General features: G+C 48.6%; 1 protein-coding gene across 2 annotated transcripts; it reads right to left on the bottom strand.

Annotated features, from left to right (window-relative positions):
* Positions 1-773: 773 nt before the first annotated feature.
* Positions 774-13,501, bottom strand: TBC1D25 (TBC1 domain family member 25). Of its 2 annotated transcripts, none has more exons than XM_068533090.1 (6): positions 13,288-13,501; positions 11,583-11,692; positions 10,449-10,603; positions 2,970-3,097; positions 2,641-2,829; positions 774-2,371 (listed from the first exon to the last, which is right to left on the bottom strand). In XM_068533090.1, exons 1-6 carry the CDS (start codon positions 13,402-13,404, stop codon positions 1,010-1,012), a joined length of 2,061 nt encoding a protein of 686 aa, XP_068389191.1. In that variant the 5' UTR covers positions 13,405-13,501; the 3' UTR covers positions 774-1,009. The 2 variants fall into 2 exon arrangements, with proteins under 2 accessions (XP_068389191.1, XP_068389192.1); XM_068533091.1 differs by lacking the exon at positions 13,288-13,501 and adding an exon at positions 12,820-12,978.
* Between the last annotated feature and the right edge of the window lie 2,690 nt (positions 13,502-16,191).

Below are 16,191 nucleotides of genomic sequence, written 5' to 3'. Positions count from 1 at the left end.
CACTCGGCCTGTGAGAGAATCTGCCTTCTGAGAAGGTAAGTGGGAAAAATGAACTTTTTTGGATCATTATCCTCCACATAGGTAGGTGACTCCTTTTAGGGCCTGAGCTTTATCAGTGCTTGATTTGTTTGTCCACAGTAGTGGGACGGAGAAGGCAAATAAATGGTTCCTATTGTTGAAATGGTTAAGAGAGGTATCCATGAGCTGGAAACCCAGTTTAGTGCTGACAGCCTGAGGCATGGCAAGGCCACAGTCCCTTAAGCTGTCCCCAAAGCAAGTGACAAGAATAGGAACCTTAGACCCCTGCCCAGGACCACTAGCATTAGTGCATAAGACTCACAGAGAAGGGTCTGGATCCTAGAAATGGTGACGTGTGGAATGCTAGAGGTAGCTGGCCCAGTGTTTCTAAGTAGCCCATACTTTGTAATTCAGTCTTTGTAATGAATCTTGCCCTTTCTGAATCAGGAACTCTCTCTCCCATCCCTCACTCAAGGGCCTGTCCTAAAAACATACATTCACAGACATCATCCAGACCCTTACAGGCAGACAGATGTACCACAAAACAGCCTCAGGCCTCCTCAAGCAGTCCTCGACCTGGGCTCACCTTCTAGAACTGATTTCTCAGCATCCATTCTCCTGCCACTGGGGAAGCAGGAGCCGCCCTTCACCTGAAATGGGAAGTATTTCAGCTCCAGCAGGTAAACAGGCCCTGGGGACTCCATGTACAACAAAAACCAGGGAGAAGGCGGAGAAATACACAGACCACAGTGACCTTCATGTGTGCAAAGTACAGTTGTTAAAAACAGAACAACAAAAACAGAAAAAAGAGGCCGTGGCTGCCGTGGGGCAGTACTGAAGCAGAGCCCCATACTCTCAGACCTGGGGAGAGAGGGCACTATGCTCCCCCATGTCTAGGGCTGGCAGGCAGGGAGGTGGGGTCTCATGTGTAGGCCCTCTTGGCAAAGAACGGATATCTGGTGGGGCTGATAGTGGGCTGGAGGGAGTCTGATCAAGATGGGGCTGTGGCCTCGGCCCCCTCCTCTGAGTCCCACACCTCTGACTGCAGGTAATCAGCGAAGAGAGCCTTGGCCCGGCGCAGGACGCGCCCCAGGTGGTGTTTTCGCACGAGGCGGTCAAAGTGCATGGCCAGCTCGTTGTAATCCAGCCCGTTGCGCATGATGTGGTCGCGGTGCTCCAGCAGGATGGCGAGGCACAGGAAGAGCATGAATGGGTTCCCTCGGCCGAACTCCTGGGGCGGGGGCAGGCCCAGTGGGGGTGGGGGTGGCAGGGACTTCCCAGGGTCTTGTGGGGACCCCACCTCTGGCATCAAGGGGGATCCTGCAGTCACGTCACCAGTGGGAGAGGCGTCCTGGGTGGATGATGGAGATGAAGACGATGGGGAATCAGGGTGGGAAGAGGAGGAAAGCAGTGGGTCTGAGGAGTTCAGCAAGGGCTCAGAGAGAGACTTGGAGCTGATGAGGGCAGCTGGGTGGGGCAGCTGGACCAGGAGGTCCCTCCTGGGGCCTGTGTTATCCCTGAGTTGCTGGAGGTCATCCAGACTGGCCTGTCTCAGGAGACGCCCCCCGCCACCAGGCCCCTGGCTGGTGGCGGCCAAGTGGTCAACAGCATCTTCAAAAGCACCACCTCCTCCACCGGCGGGCCTCAGCATGTGCCTCTGCCGCACGGGCCGTCCCCTGTGGCCCCCAAAGCCAGTGTCCGCCACCAGGCTGGGGGGGCCCACGAGCTCTACCTCATGCTCGGGAGGGTCGGGGGGCAGCGAGCTCCAGGTGACCTCCAGCATGCGGAGAGCGTCATCAAAGGCGAACTCGCGCTTGAGCTCGAGCAGCAGCCAGCGGTAACAGAAGAAGAGGTCGTCAGCACCAGCTTCCTGCAAGTACTGGTAGAAGTCAGGGTCGGCGTGTCGCAGCAGCAGCTTGAGGTGAGCGAACTTGGTGGCCATGGCGCGGCCATCAGGGTGGAAGTTCGCAGCCAGGCGCTTCATGATGCCACAAAAGCAGACGAAGGCATGGCCCTCGTGGTCCATGACGGCAAGGATGGGCGAGGCCAGGTCGCTCATGCCCTGGCAGTAGGACACCTGTGGGTGGGTAACGGCGTAAGTGGTGAGCAGGTCGTGCAGAGCCCGCAGGTGTGGGCCGTCCTCGGGCCCTGCGAAGTAGGGGTGGGCCCGGTCGGTACGCAGCACGTCCTTGAGGACCGTGCTGCGGATGAACTCCAGGTCCTCGGGGCTCGCTCGCTGGGCCCACTCGCTCTTGAGCTGCTCATACTCGCGGCTCTTGCGTTTCATGTAGTCCATCCGCTCGCGGCCTGTCAGCCCGTCTGGGTACACGTTCAGAAGGTACCTCCACACCACCTGGCCAGGGATGAAAGGGATGAGGCTGAGGGTCTACAGATGAGCTGCCACACCCTCGTGTGGCTCCATCACCACCCAGCCACCCTGGGCCTCTGCCCTCCTTTGGAAAAGCCTGCCTTCCTGCCTCTGACTCCTAGCCCCTCCTGAAGGTAAGCCTGCTGTGCTGGAATACTTCCACGCCATCCCCCGAGAGTGTGGCCCACCGCATGTGTCTCTTGAGCTATTCATGACTGCTGTGATGGATCCAATGAGTGACCAAGAAGGCTCACCTTTCGCAGGGAGGGCTCAACGCCACCATGGTAGATCCGCAGGCGCAACTCCTCGGGGCGGGAGAGCTGGCCCTCGTGGTTCAGGTATGTGTGAAACTCCGCATCGCTCAGGGGAGGCTTGAAGGGCTTGACGTCTTCCCCATATGACCAGCTCAGCACCTGCTGGACCTTGGACAAGGTGCGGCCCACCTGTGAAGGAAGGAGGGAGGGAGGCCACCGCTCAGCTGGGCAGGCCAGGGGCAGGTGCCCACTGGCATGCTCGGAATCGGGGGTGCCAGGGATGCCCTGCCCTCCAATCACAGCTGGGCCCCGGGGCTCCCTGAAAGCACCTGAGAGAGGATGGACTGTGTGAAGGGCAGGGCAGCTGTCGTCAGCGATGACCGCTTCTCAGCCAGCAGCACGTCGGAGCCAATGACATCCTTGGGGCTGATTATGTCCCAGTCTTCCAGCAGCGGGCCTGGGCACACAGAATGACGCCGTATGAGAATGCGGATGAGAACCCCAGACCTCAGGGCCGGGTTCCTCTCCCTCCAAAGCCAGGCCACCCACAGGGCAATGAGCCACTCCCCTCTCCCTTCCCATGTCATCCCAATCACGTAAAAGATAAAACCATGAACAATCTTCTTGTGGAAACTGTCTCACAGAATGGCTGGGCAGACTCTAATAGTAGTATTTTAATGATATAAAGTAATATTTGTCAAGCACTTACTATGTGCCAGGCACTGTGACAGGGCTTAACGTCAATATAAACAATAAGAACAGTAGACAACACCTCCATACGGCTAAGTGCCAGGAAGCGTTCTGAGCCCTTTGCAGATATTAACTCATTTAATATTCACATCCATCCTCTAAGTTAGGCACTGTTATTATCGCCACTCTATGTGGAAACATGCACAGTCAGGACTAGAAGTTGCCCAAGGCCCCCCGGCAAGTGGGTGAAAGAGCCGAAATTTGAAGGCCAGGCCCAAAGCTCAAGAGCCCAAACTCTTAATCTTATATTCCTGCTAGCCCTCCTCCCACAATTGATATAGACTACCATTATCATTCTCATTTTGCAGACCATGACAAACAGGTTGGAACAGTTAGTAAGTGGCCAAGGAAACGGGAGGGCTGGGATGTGAATCTCATTTACCTTACTCCAGGGCCCAGATGAATTTTAGCAAAAGTATTTGTGGAACAGGTATGCCATGCATGTTAGACAGAAGAAACAATGCTATGCTTGATATTATCCAATTCTGGCCCTTGGAACATCAGCAGAAGTCTGTCCCTTCTCTCTCTTCTTTACTCCCCCTTGCATCCTTTCTTCCCACCTCAAATGTCATGTGCCTGAAGCAGCAGTGGCCACCTGAGTTAAGTTCGAGAGACTTGAGAGATATCGGCCCTGGCACCACAGAGCTGCTAAGCTGACAACAGCAAAGACCAGTGGCTTTCAAACTCTATTATACGAAACAAATCAACTGGGATTTGGTCAAGCCATTGTCATTTGCAGGCAAATGCTGCCCCTAAGCAACATTTCCATGAAGTCCACTGTACTTTCTCCCACAGAGCTGAGGGGGAAGCAAACCCTGGGCCACAAGTGGATGTCACTGCCTCTCCTTAGGTGTCCCATGGGGCACTGCAAACCTAAGGGGTCCAAAAGGGGAGCCCAAGATCCACTCTAGACATAACCTCCTCCTCTGCTCCTCATGTGAGTGAACAGCGTCTCTACCTGTTCAGTTGCTTAAGTCCCACACCTGACAGATGTCCTTGCCGCCTCCTACTCTCTCAACTCCCAGGGCCAAACCGTCGCCAAGCTCCATAGCTTCTGCATGCAGAACACACTTCAATTCCACCTCTTCTCTCAGCTCACACCACGCCTCTCACCTGAAACTGCCTCCCAACCAGTCCCTGCCTCCCCTTTGCCCCTCTGCACCCTCTCCCAGCAGCTGCCAGAGTGGGCTTTCTAAAACATGAAAACACATAAAATGAAGAAGGTCGCACTACTCAACAGGTAAAATGAAGAAGGTCACACCAATGGTCTGAAAGACCAAAGAGAGGAGCCCCTGTCAAGGCACAGAGCTAAAGCTTGATGATTTGAGAGGAAAGCAGAGAGACTTGGAGGACAAGTCCAGGAGACCTGACGTGCAAACCCTAGGAAATGCAGGAGGAGCAAAGGGGTCAGGTGGAGACAGAATTACCCAGATATGAAGGAAACTGTCCCTGAGATGAAGAAGTGGCTCGGCAGGTCTCAGATAGGATGCATCAACGAACAGCACAGACCACGGGCTCCCCCAACTCTATTCACCTGCTGGCGAAATGCCCACATTCTAAGAACGAAGACAAACTCTTGCCAGCTTCCAAAGACGAAGAACAGGCTGCTTACAACTGAAAGAAGGTCAGATTGCCGATGGGCTTCTGTTCCACAACTCTGGAAGCAAGACAGTGGTGTTCCACAACTCTGGAAGCAAGACAGTGGCTTGCAGCACCGACGGAGTACTGACAAGAGAGGCCTGAGATCCAAGGGTCCCACATCCAGCCAACCCAGTACGTATCCACCACGACTGAAGTTTCTGATCATTAGCATACATCTAACCCATGCACCCTACTGGAGGAGATCAAAGAAGTTCTCTAAGAAATGACTACTGAATGACTACAAGGGCTCAAGGTGGGTGGGGGAAGGCAAAAGGGAGGGTAAATGGTGACAGGCCACAAGTTTTTAATATATACAGTTAAACATAAAATGACAAAGAGACTGTGACTGGGGGTTTGTGACATTGTTACGTTAGGATTCCTGAAACATAAGCCACTGACTCTAAAGAAAAGATAATGATAGCCTGGAATTGAAAAAGAAACAAAATTACTGTCTGAGCAAAGCCCGGAAGTTAAGGGTTAGGGAACAGGAGGAGAATGAGAATGAGAAGTGTTCCAAAGCTTCCATTTCAAGGGCTAGGGAGGGTGGGGGAGACTGGAGGGGAAAAGAGGTCAAAAGATTTCACTGTCAATTGTGTAAAAAAGCATAAATCCAGCTATGGAGATTTTGTGAGAGACATACTAAAACTAGGCGACAAAGAAAGGTTAAAAATTGAAGAAACATGAAGGTATACCTGGCAAACACAAGCAGAAAGCAAGAGCAGCCATGTGAATGTCAGAAAAAGCACCGCTCAAGACCAAAAACACGGGACTTCCCTGGCGGCACAGTGGATAAGACTCGGCGCTCCCAATGCAGGGGGCCCCGGTTTGATCCCTGGTCAGGAAACTAGATCCCACATGCAAGCTGCAACTAAGAGTTCACATGCTGCAACTAAGGAGCCCGTGAGCCGCAACTAAGACCCGGTGCAACCAAATTAAAAAATAAATAAATAAATAAAGTGTACAACTCAGTGGGTTAAAAAAAAAATAAAAGACCAAAAACATGACAGGAAAAGAGAGATATTCTATATTGACTTTTAAAAGAAAGAAAGAACCTGTTAATAAAATGGACAAAGGATTTCTACAAGCCCAAACTCATCTAGTGGCAAAACCGGATCCGAACTGACGTGTGACTATATGTAGTCTTTTTTTTTTAAAATAAATTAATTTACTTTATTTATTTATTTATTTTTGGCTGCGTTGGGTCTTTGTTGCTGTGCGTGGGCTATCTCTAGCTGTGGTGAGCAGGGGCTACTCTTCGGTGCGGTGCGCGGGCCTCTCACTGCGGTGGCTTCTCTTGTCGCAGAGCACGGGCTCTAGGTGCGCAGGCTTTAGTAGTTGTGGCGCACGGGCTCAGTAGTTGTGGCACGTGGGCTTCAGTAGTTGTGGCTCGCGGGCTCTAGAGCGCAGGCTCAGTGGTCGTGGCGCACGGGCTTAGTTGCTCCGCGGCATGTGGGATCTTCCCGGACCAGGGCTCGAACCCGTGTCCCCTGCATTGGCAGGCAGATTCTTAACCACTGCGCCATCAGGGAAGCCCTATATCTAGTCTTTATGTAACCCACTAAGTGTGAATATGCACACACTTCCCTGAAGAAACATGCAAGTTTCATTATGGGGTGCTGCCCCAGGCCCTTCTTGCAGTATTACACAATATGTACTAGACGTACTGCACCTCCTTATTATAAAATTGTCAAACCTCCCAAATCCTAAATTATATATATTGTGCAATGCCAATCAGTGATGTAATGGGTTTTTTCCTGGAACTGGATAAAATTATTTTAAGGTTCATATGAAAGAATTCACATTTAAGAATAGTTAAGAAAAAGGAGAGCCAAAAAAAAAGAATAGTGGGAGGAAGGCAGTGCTTGCCTTATTAAAATGTATCACAAAACCACTGTGATAAAAATATGGTGTTAGCATAGCATGAGACAAACAGGGCCAACTGGTGGAATTCAATATAGAAAGACCAGAAATAAATCCAAGGACATATGGGAACTCAGTACATGACCAAAGTGGCATTTCAAATCAGTGTAGAAAAGGTGGTTATTTAATAAATGATGCTGACATACCTATTTGTCTGGAATTTTTTTTTTAAAGCTAGGTCTACTAATCACAATGCTGACAGAGATTTATATGTAGAAAAGAAAATAATAAGCATATTAGAAGAAAATGTAGGAGAATATTTGTATAAGCTTGTGGATGGGGAGGATGTTCCAAAGTAAGGAGAAATTCAGAAATCATAAAGAAAAAGACAGATATATGTATAAGACTGCATACGAATTTTAGTTTTTGATAGGACTAAGAAAGCACCATAAACAAAGCCATAAAACAAAAAGATAAGCTTGGAAAAAAATATCTGCAATACATATGACAGAAAGAGGATTCATATCACAAATGCACAGATTGGTTGATGGTCTAGGCTTGGTAATCTTCCAACTGTAGAGGTGACAGAAACTGACTTCTTCCCTGAAAGAGGGACTGGGCCATCTAAGTGGTCACAACATGCCTGTTGCTTTCACAGTCATGAACACGATCCCAAGAATTCCATTAATAATATTTGTAACAGCTCCATCGATTGGACACTTACTTACCTATTAATGTATAGCATGATACCATTAATGTTAAACACATACCGTCTGAGTACATATACAAATATGAATATACTTACGTATCTCTATATGTAGACTAATTTGTCTGTGTGTATGTGTGTGTGAATAGATAAAGGACCTGTAAGGTTACACATCAAACTGATCAAAGTAGCTCCTGCAGGGCAACGGGTAGGGGAACAAGATTAGGCACAGTGGGGGCTTCCCTGGTGGTGCAGTGGTTAAGAATCCGCCTGCCAATGCAGGAGACACAGGTTTGAGCCCTGGTCCAGGAAGATCCCACATGCCACGAAGCAACTAAGCCCGTGAGCCACAACTACTGAGTCTGCACTCTAGAGCTCGCGAGCCACAACTACTGAGCCCGTGTGCCATAACTACTGAAGCCCGTGCTCCCAACAAGAGAAGCCACCACGAGAAGCCCGCGCACTGCAACAAAGAGTAGCCCCTGCTCGTCGCAACCAGAGAAAAGCCCGCGTGCAGCAACGAAGACCCAATGCAGCCAAAAATAAAATAAATAAAATAAATAAATAAATAAAAAGATTAGGCACAGTGGTTCCAGGAGACTTCAGCATTATTTATAATAAGGAGAATGTATTTACTGGATAATTAAAGATTAGTTTCATTAGGGAATTCCCTGGCGGTCCGGTGGTTAGAACTCTGTGCTTTCACTGTGGAGGGCCTGGGTTCAATCCCTGGTCGGGGAACTAAGATCCCACAAGCCACGTGGTGCGGCTAAAAAAAAAAAAAAAACAGTATCATTAAAAAGTGCAACTCCAGGGAATTCTCTGGCGGTCCAGTGGTTAGGACTTGGCACTTTCACTGCCGTGGGCCCAGGTTCACTGGGTTCCATTCCTGGTCAGGGAACTAAGATCCTGCAAGCTGCGTGGCATAGCCCAAAAAAAAAAAAAAAAAAAAAAAAAAAGCAGCTCCAATCAAATTCCCATCAGGATTTTAATGAAATGATAAGCTAATTCTATTAAATGAAAAGAACAGTGGGACTTCCCTGGTGGTGCAGTGGTTAAGAATCCACCTGCCAGTGCAGGGGACATGGGTTCGTGCCCTGGTCCGGGAAGATTCCACATGCTGCGGAGCAACTAAGGCCGTGCGCTACAACTACTGAGCCTGCGTGCCACAACTACTGAAGCCCACGCACCCTAGAGCCCATGCTCTGCAACAAGAGAAGCCACAACAATGAGAAGCCCATGCACCACAATGAAGAGTAGCCCCCACTTGCCGCAACCAGAGAAAGCCCGTGCACAGCAACCAAGACCCAACGCAGCCATAAATAAATAAATAACATAATTTAAAAAGAAAAGAACAGTAAGTGCATGAGAATATTCAACAAAAAATTTTAAAAGGAAAACATTAAAACATATCATAAAGCTACATGATTAAAACAACATAGAATTGGCTTAGGGTTGAACAAAGAGATCAGTGTAAGGGGATCAGGAATTCAGAAACAAACTCGTGTATTTGCAGGAGCTTGGGAAATAAGACAACGGTAGGAATAGAACAAGTCCTGTCCCCTCTATGAGCCTCAGTTTCCCCATTTATAACATGGGGATAACGATTGTCCCTACCCTGTAGGATTGTTTTGACAATCCAATGAATAAACATTATGTGTGCAGAATGGCCCCAAGTGTTCGACACATGTTAGCTATTTATATGTTATTATGACATCAATAAAATGCCTCGGGACTTCCCTGGTGGCACAGTAGTTAAGACTGTGCCCCCAATGCAGGGGACCTGGGTTCGATTCCTGGTCAGGGAACTAGATCCCACATGCATGCCGCAACTAAGACCTGGCACAACCAAATAAGTAAATAAATATTAAAAATAAATAAATAAAGTAAAATAAAATGCCTCAGTCACCCCAAATAGGCACTGTGAATTCCCCGAAGCTGGGAACCGTGTCTTCCACTCCACAACTTTTTATTTTAAAAAATTTCAAATCTATGACAAAGTTAAAAGATGAATACATTGACCATCCATATGTCCTTCATCTAGCTCCCCCAACTGTTCACATTTTTGCCACATTTGCTTCATCTTGCTCTCTCCATATATATACATTTATTTTTTTGCTGAATTATTTGCAGATATCATGATGCTTTACCCCTTAATACTTAACTGTGTTTTTCCCGAGAACAAGGATATTTTCCTTCAATAACCATGATACAGTTACCATACCCAGGAACTTTAACACTGACACACTATTATTTTCTAATGTATGCTCCATAATCAAATTTTGGGGACCATGTCTTAATTTATCTGTGGGCTCCCAGGGACCAGTACAGGTAAGACTAGGGGAACAAATATGAGAAGACTGGAAGTGGCTGAGAGATAAAAGGAACAAACAAATGAATATGAGTGCAGGGTGAGTGAATGAATAAATACAATTACCATGACTATAATCAGCATTGTTATATTTACAATATTATTATAACTGAAACATATAATACTGTAGCTCTGTTATTATATTGCATTATACAATTATATATTACTATATTATATGCTATAATAAATGTGATCATTATTGTTATTAGAGCTAATACTTTCTGAGCATTCACTATGCAGCTATGCACCTTTCCAGGCATTTTACATGAATTTCCCTGTTTAATCGTCATCATGGCCCTAAGATACCATTATCTCTGCTTTACAGATAAAGAAATTGAGGGCCAGTGGCCAAGCCAGGATTTGGACCCAGGATTCCTTGCTCCCTAGCCCACTGTGAGGGAGTGCATTGTGAGGAGTGGAGTCATCCACGGGGAAAGGGGGGCATCCCAGAGCAGTGCCCGCGAGGCACCAGGTACTCACTATCCTCAGTGGGCCGAATATCTACACGCAGCTGCAGGTAAGGTTTGGAAGCGGTGGCGAAGGCCGTGCTGAGGTCCCAGTCAGACAGGAGTGAGAGATAAGCTTCCTGCCCCAGCCGATCCCGGCCCAGGTAGCTGATACCAAAATTCTTCTTCCTGGACAGAGGAGACATGGCAGCTTTCAGTGCCCCAGTGCCCTGGAGGCCTCTGGGACAGTTTCCAAAAGAAGCCGAGGAGGATAGATGGTTTTGAAAACAACTTCCTACTGTGTGCTGGGCACTGTGCCAAGGATTTCAGGCAGCCTGAGGTCAGATCGTTTATTTCTATTTTGTTTCACAAACAGAAGCAGATACACACCTGCTTGTATCTGGAGAGCACATTGGAAACTGGTAATGTGGTCCCCTCTAGGGAGGGTAACAGAGTAGCTGAGGGATAGAAGTGGGAAGAAAGCAGCCTTGTGCATAAAAAAAAAAGCAATCTGTATGTTATTTTTCACAACAAAAAATGTTTATGCACAAAAAGTCAAATAACAACTAAGAATTTGTTCTTCAGATACACCTGTGCAACTATGCAAAGAAGTATGTTGTGTGATAACCATTGTAACCATGGAAACATCCTAAATACCCATCACTTTTATATTCTTTGAGTTTGTTACCATGTGCATTCGTCCAAAATAACAACGACAACAAAATAACCATCACACCTGCCCCCAAGAGACACTACTCTTCATCTATCAGGTTGGCAAATTTTCCAATGTTTTCTAGTAGCCAGTGTTTGTGAGGGTGTGAGGGAAACAGGAATTTTATGTGCTGCTGGTGAGACTGTAAATTGGTAATACCTACCTGGAGAACATTTTGGAAACATCTGTTGAAATTTTAAAAAAGCATACACCGTTTAACTCAGCAATATTACTCCTATGACTAGATTTCCCCAAATATTCCAAGATATGTATGTGGCTGTTTGTTCACTGTGGGATTATTTTAATACTAATAATAAATAATAATAATAATAATAATAATAGTAATAATAATAATAAAACAACCTCCCCCTTTACCAAACAACAACAGTAAAAATGCCAAACAACCGCTGTCGAGGTGGGTGGCCCACTGGTTTTCCCCAGCATCCCGTTACTCACCCGTTCAAGTCAAAGGCTCGGATGAGGATGTGCTGTAACACATCGAGTGAGGTGATCTGGGGGTCCACAGCAAAAGAGCGAAACTCAGGTGGCAAGAAGCTCTCACATTTCTGGGGAGAGAAGACAGGGGTAGGCCATCAGGGGTCACATCACCATGCTGACATGGAGTGAGTGGCAGGGACCAGATCAAGGCGGGAGTTCTGAGCCATGGGGAGAACTGTTGTTTTTGCTCTGAGTGGAGGGTGGGGGAGGCTTGGGAGGGTTCTGAGCAGAGGAGGGATGTGGTCTGACTCAGGATTTAACAGGATCCTTCTGGCTGCTCTATGAACAGTATGTGGGGGACAAAGGAGAAAGGAGTGTTCCAGTGAGGGGGCTACTGCAATAGTCCAGGCACCCAATCCTTCTTCTACATCCCCTCAATGATGGTTGCCTGGATCACCATGTCCAGTCTGGCCCTCACTAAACCAGTCCTCCACGCTGCCACCAATCTAGCACATCTATCTACAACACTCCCCTGCTTAAATCTCTTCAAAGGGAACCCCAGGATCCCCAACAGGTGGACCTATAGGACCCCAGCCAGCCTCTCTCCAGTCAGCTTTTTTGAACTTTACACTCTGGTACTACCAAACTCCTGGAAGTTACTCTGAACACATTCAGGCTCCAGGCCTTTGCTTATGCAGATCCCCCAGTCTGGTACGTCCTTCCCACTTTCTTCAGTTGGCTCACTCACAGCTCAGGCATCTTCTCTTTTCTGAACTCCCAAACCTCTACCTTTGAGCTTCCTCTATTACATTGAAGTGATCTGTTCACTTCTCACCAGAATCTACCCTCTTCTCATCACCAGCAGTGCCACCACCCTAGTCTGAGCCACCATCACCGACTGCCTGCTGGAACCACTGCGACAGCTTTCTTACTCAAGAGTACACGCCAAAGGCCCTTCACAATCTGCCCCTCTCTTCCCTCTCCGATTCACCTCCTACCACTCTTCCCCTCGCTCTCTGGGCTCCAGCAACATGGGAACCTAAGGGAACATGCCAAGCTCATCCCCACCTCCCAGCCTTTGCCCTTGCTGTTCCCTCTGTCTAGAACACTCTTCCCCCCTGACATGCACATGCCTGACTCTTTTTTATTTGGGTCTCTGCTCCTTCAGTACCTCTCTGGGAATTTCCCTGTACGACCTTGGCTAAAGTAACTCCCTAGTCCCGAACCTTTTTCGTCATTTCCCCATGACATTTACCAGTGTCTGAAGCATCTCATTTATTGAGCTGTTTGTCTCCCCGACGAGTATGTCCGCTCATCCAGGGTGGGGACTTGCACAAAAGTGCACTCTCAACACATATGTTGACTGATGTCAGCGGCTCCTTTTCAGACAGCAACAGTCTCCCTCATTTCTCAAGGCCCCACTCAACTATTAAGGCCCCTCCTCCAGCCCTATAGCCCCTCCTCTCTACCCACAATCTCCACCCATCCATTCCAGAGGCCTCTACCTTTCCATTTGCAGTCCTCACGCCCCATGCCCTGCCCTCGCATTCCCAGGTCCAGCCTCTCCCCCACCCTCCACTCACGCCACCATCACTCTGCCCTCAAGCCTCGCCCCTCACGTAACACCCCAATTCTCAGGTCCCGCCCTCCAGCCTAAGACAGCCACCGCCTTCCCTTCCCCAGGGAGCTCTGGGCGGGCTGGACGACTGGCCGCCAGCCTCACCTTGACTCGGACCCGCACCACCTCTCGCTCTTCCTCCTCAGCTGCCGCTTGGGCTCCCCCACCAGGCGGGGGCGCTCCGGAGCCGGCCAAGTCCGAGGATCCAGAGGCCGTCGCCATCCCTCCACCACCCGCCTCCGGGTGACAGCTGACCGTTGCCCCCTACCCTTGCGCACACCCCAGAATGCGAGCGCCTGCAGCCCCACCTTGCGCCCGGGCGCAGGCGCAGAGGCCGCCACGGGACCCTACCCACCCCCCCACCTGGCACAGGGTGGAGGTCGCCTCTGCGCGTGCGCACAGTGTGCTGTTGCCAGGAGCCCCGCCCCCCAAAGCCGGGCATTTTGCCTCACTTTAGCCAGTGTGCAGGCGCCTATTGAGGGCCCGCCCCGCCCTTGTCCTTGGTTTGGTTGTTTGGGCAGTTTGCTTCCGGGTTCACCTAGGTGCGTGTTAAAGTGACGACTTATTCGGGCGAGAAAACTGGGCGGGGAAAGGAAGCTGCTGCGCGACGACGTCAAGGCTCCACATCCCGCCCCAAGTCGCCTCGCGTCTCTGCTTAGAGATGATGTCATCTATTTCAAACGCCTGTGCGCCTCACTTAAAATGAATCAGCTGAACCGAAGAATAATTCTTTTTCCAGAATCTTTTAAAAAATAGTTTACACGTTGTGAAAATTCATGGAGCTGTACATTTATGATTTTTGCAGTTTCTGCCCGCATGTTATACTTAAATAAGTAATTTACCCAAAAAAGCCATTTGTATGCTCTCTGGAGGTCCTAGCTTTTTAAAGTTTGCCTTTGTTTTTTTGGTTTTTTTAAAATTTATTTATTTATTTTTATTTTTGGCTGTGTTGGGTCTTCGTTTCTGTGTTAGGGCTTTCTCTAGTTGCGGCAAGCGGGGGCCACTCTTCATCGCGGTGCGCGGGCCTCTCACTATCGCGGCCTCTCTTGTTGCAGAGCACAGGCTCCAGACGCGCAGGCTCAGTAGTTGTGGCTCACGGGCCCAGTCGCTCCGCGGCATGTGGGATCCTCCCAGACCAGGGCTCGAACCCGTGTCCCCTGCATTAGCAGGCAGACTCTCAACCACTGCGCCACCAGGGAAGCCCTGCCTTTGTTTTTATTGAATCCTTACAACACGTTGAGATCGGTCCTGTTATTAAATGGTGTGTGTCCACCAAATATCAGCTGAATACTGGACATAGCTTAGACTCCTTCGAGAAACTTTATGTGCCACAAAACGCAAAAAGGCATTCTCCTCACTTTACTGTATAACATCTATATGGTTTGGACAAAATACAGGCTGCCCTTAACAGATGTAATTTCTCACAAAGGAGTCCTGTAAGTTACCTGGACTCCAGCTGTTGCTGCAGTATTGTATGGATGCTACCCTTAACGTTACCTTTTTAGAGAAGTCAGCAATTCTAAAACACTTCTGTGGCACTGCTGGATTTTCTGATGGAAACAGGGAGTTTGAAAGTCTATTTCTCATTAAAATTACCATAGGGTGGAATGAGCAAAACATTAGCCTAGAGCTTGGAGTTTTATCCTGCGGGCCCTGGAGCACAGGTCTTAGATGGGGGTATGATGTGATCAGATGTCCCTGTCTTAGTTGTGGAGAGAGCCTTGGAAGGAAAGATACTAGAAGCAAGGAATTCAAAAAGGAGGTCCTTGCCATAGTGCTGGGGTGAACTTTCTCTTTCATTTGTTCATTGTTCCATTCAACAAAGTGTATGCCAGATAGTCTAAATATATTAATTCCTTTAATCTGCATAAAACCCCTACGAGATAGGTACTATTATTATCAGCATTTTACAGATGAAAGCACTGAATGAAAGGGGAAAACATGCTCTAGACTAAAGGGATAGTAAGTGGCACAGAGAGCAGACAGTGCAATGGACGTAAGGTGGGGCTGTGCCTGGTGTGTCTGAGGAAGAGCACGGAGGCCAGCATGCCTTAAGTAAACCATGAGGTAAGTGATGGATCTGAGGTGAGAAAGTGAAGCACGGCTTTGGCCTTAACAGTGAGGCATTTCTCAAAAGCTACACTGTAGGCTCGAGCGGAACCAGGATTTAAACTGAAGTCCTGCTCTGCACAGGTTACCTGGAGCCAGTCTCCAGGTATCTGCAGTTTTATTATTCATTCTTTGTCATCTCCTCAAAATTCCTCAAGTACCCATTTGTTTTATGACTGAAGGTCTATGAGGTTAATGACAGAGAGTGCAGGATGAGTGATGGGGGTCTGTAGGGTGAAGAGTATCTGTGGGTACATGATAGGTGGTCTGTGGGGTTGAGTGATAGGATATGGGGTAAGTGATGGAAGATCTGTGGGGTAATTGGGGATCTATAGGGTGAGTGATGGGGTATGTAAGGTAAGTGATGGATTCTGCAGGGTGAGTTATGGGGAGTTTATAGGGTGGTGATAGGGGACCTGTATGGTGAGTGATAAGAGGCCTATGGGGTAAATGATAGGGGGTTTGTGGGGAGAGTGAGAGGGTTTGTGTGACACATGATAGGGAGTCTATGAGGTGAGTCTTGGAGTTGTACGTGATGGGAGGTCTGTTGGGGCGAGTGATGGGGTCTGTGGTGTGAGTGACAGAGGTCTGTGAGGTGAATGATGGTCCGTCTATGGAGCAAATGAAAGGCTGTGGGGAGAGTGATGGGTATCTTAGTTGTTAATGATGGAGTATGTGGTGTGAGTGATGGGAGGGTGGTGGAGTGAGTTTTGTGGGGTCTCTGGTGTGAGTGATGGGATTGTTAGGGTAGTGATGGGGGTCTTTGGAGTGAGTAATGAGGGGTCTATGGAGTTAGTGATGGGGTAGTTGTGGGGTACCTGATCAGGAGACAAGAGGTTGAGTAAACTGAAGAACTGGGATTTGGAAAATTCTCAGCCTGTCCATATTGCAAAAAGAAAG

Source organism: Eschrichtius robustus, chromosome X (genome assembly GCF_028021215.1).
Source record: "Eschrichtius robustus isolate mEscRob2 chromosome X, mEscRob2.pri, whole genome shotgun sequence".
NCBI classification, from domain to species: domain Eukaryota; kingdom Metazoa; phylum Chordata; class Mammalia; order Artiodactyla; family Eschrichtiidae; genus Eschrichtius; species Eschrichtius robustus.
Note: the sequence above shows the minus strand (reverse complement) of the source record. Positions and strands in the feature narration are given on the sequence as shown.

What these genes read in the sequence shown, in the direction of transcription:
- TBC1D25 (XM_068533090.1), bottom strand. Translation starts at nt 13,404, where the DNA reads ATGGCGACGGCCTCTGGATCCTCGGACTTGGCCGGCTCCGGAGCGCCC. An exon ending in CGAGCCTTTGACTTGAACGG is followed by an intron (nt 10,604 to 11,582) that starts GTGAGTAACGGG and finishes TCCTCTGTCCAG; the next exon opens with GAAGAAGAATTTTGGTATCA. An exon ending in CACAGTCCATCCTCTCTCAG is followed by an intron (nt 2,830 to 2,969) that starts GTGCTTTCAGGG and finishes CTTCCTTCACAG; the next exon opens with GTGGGCCGCACCTTGTCCAA.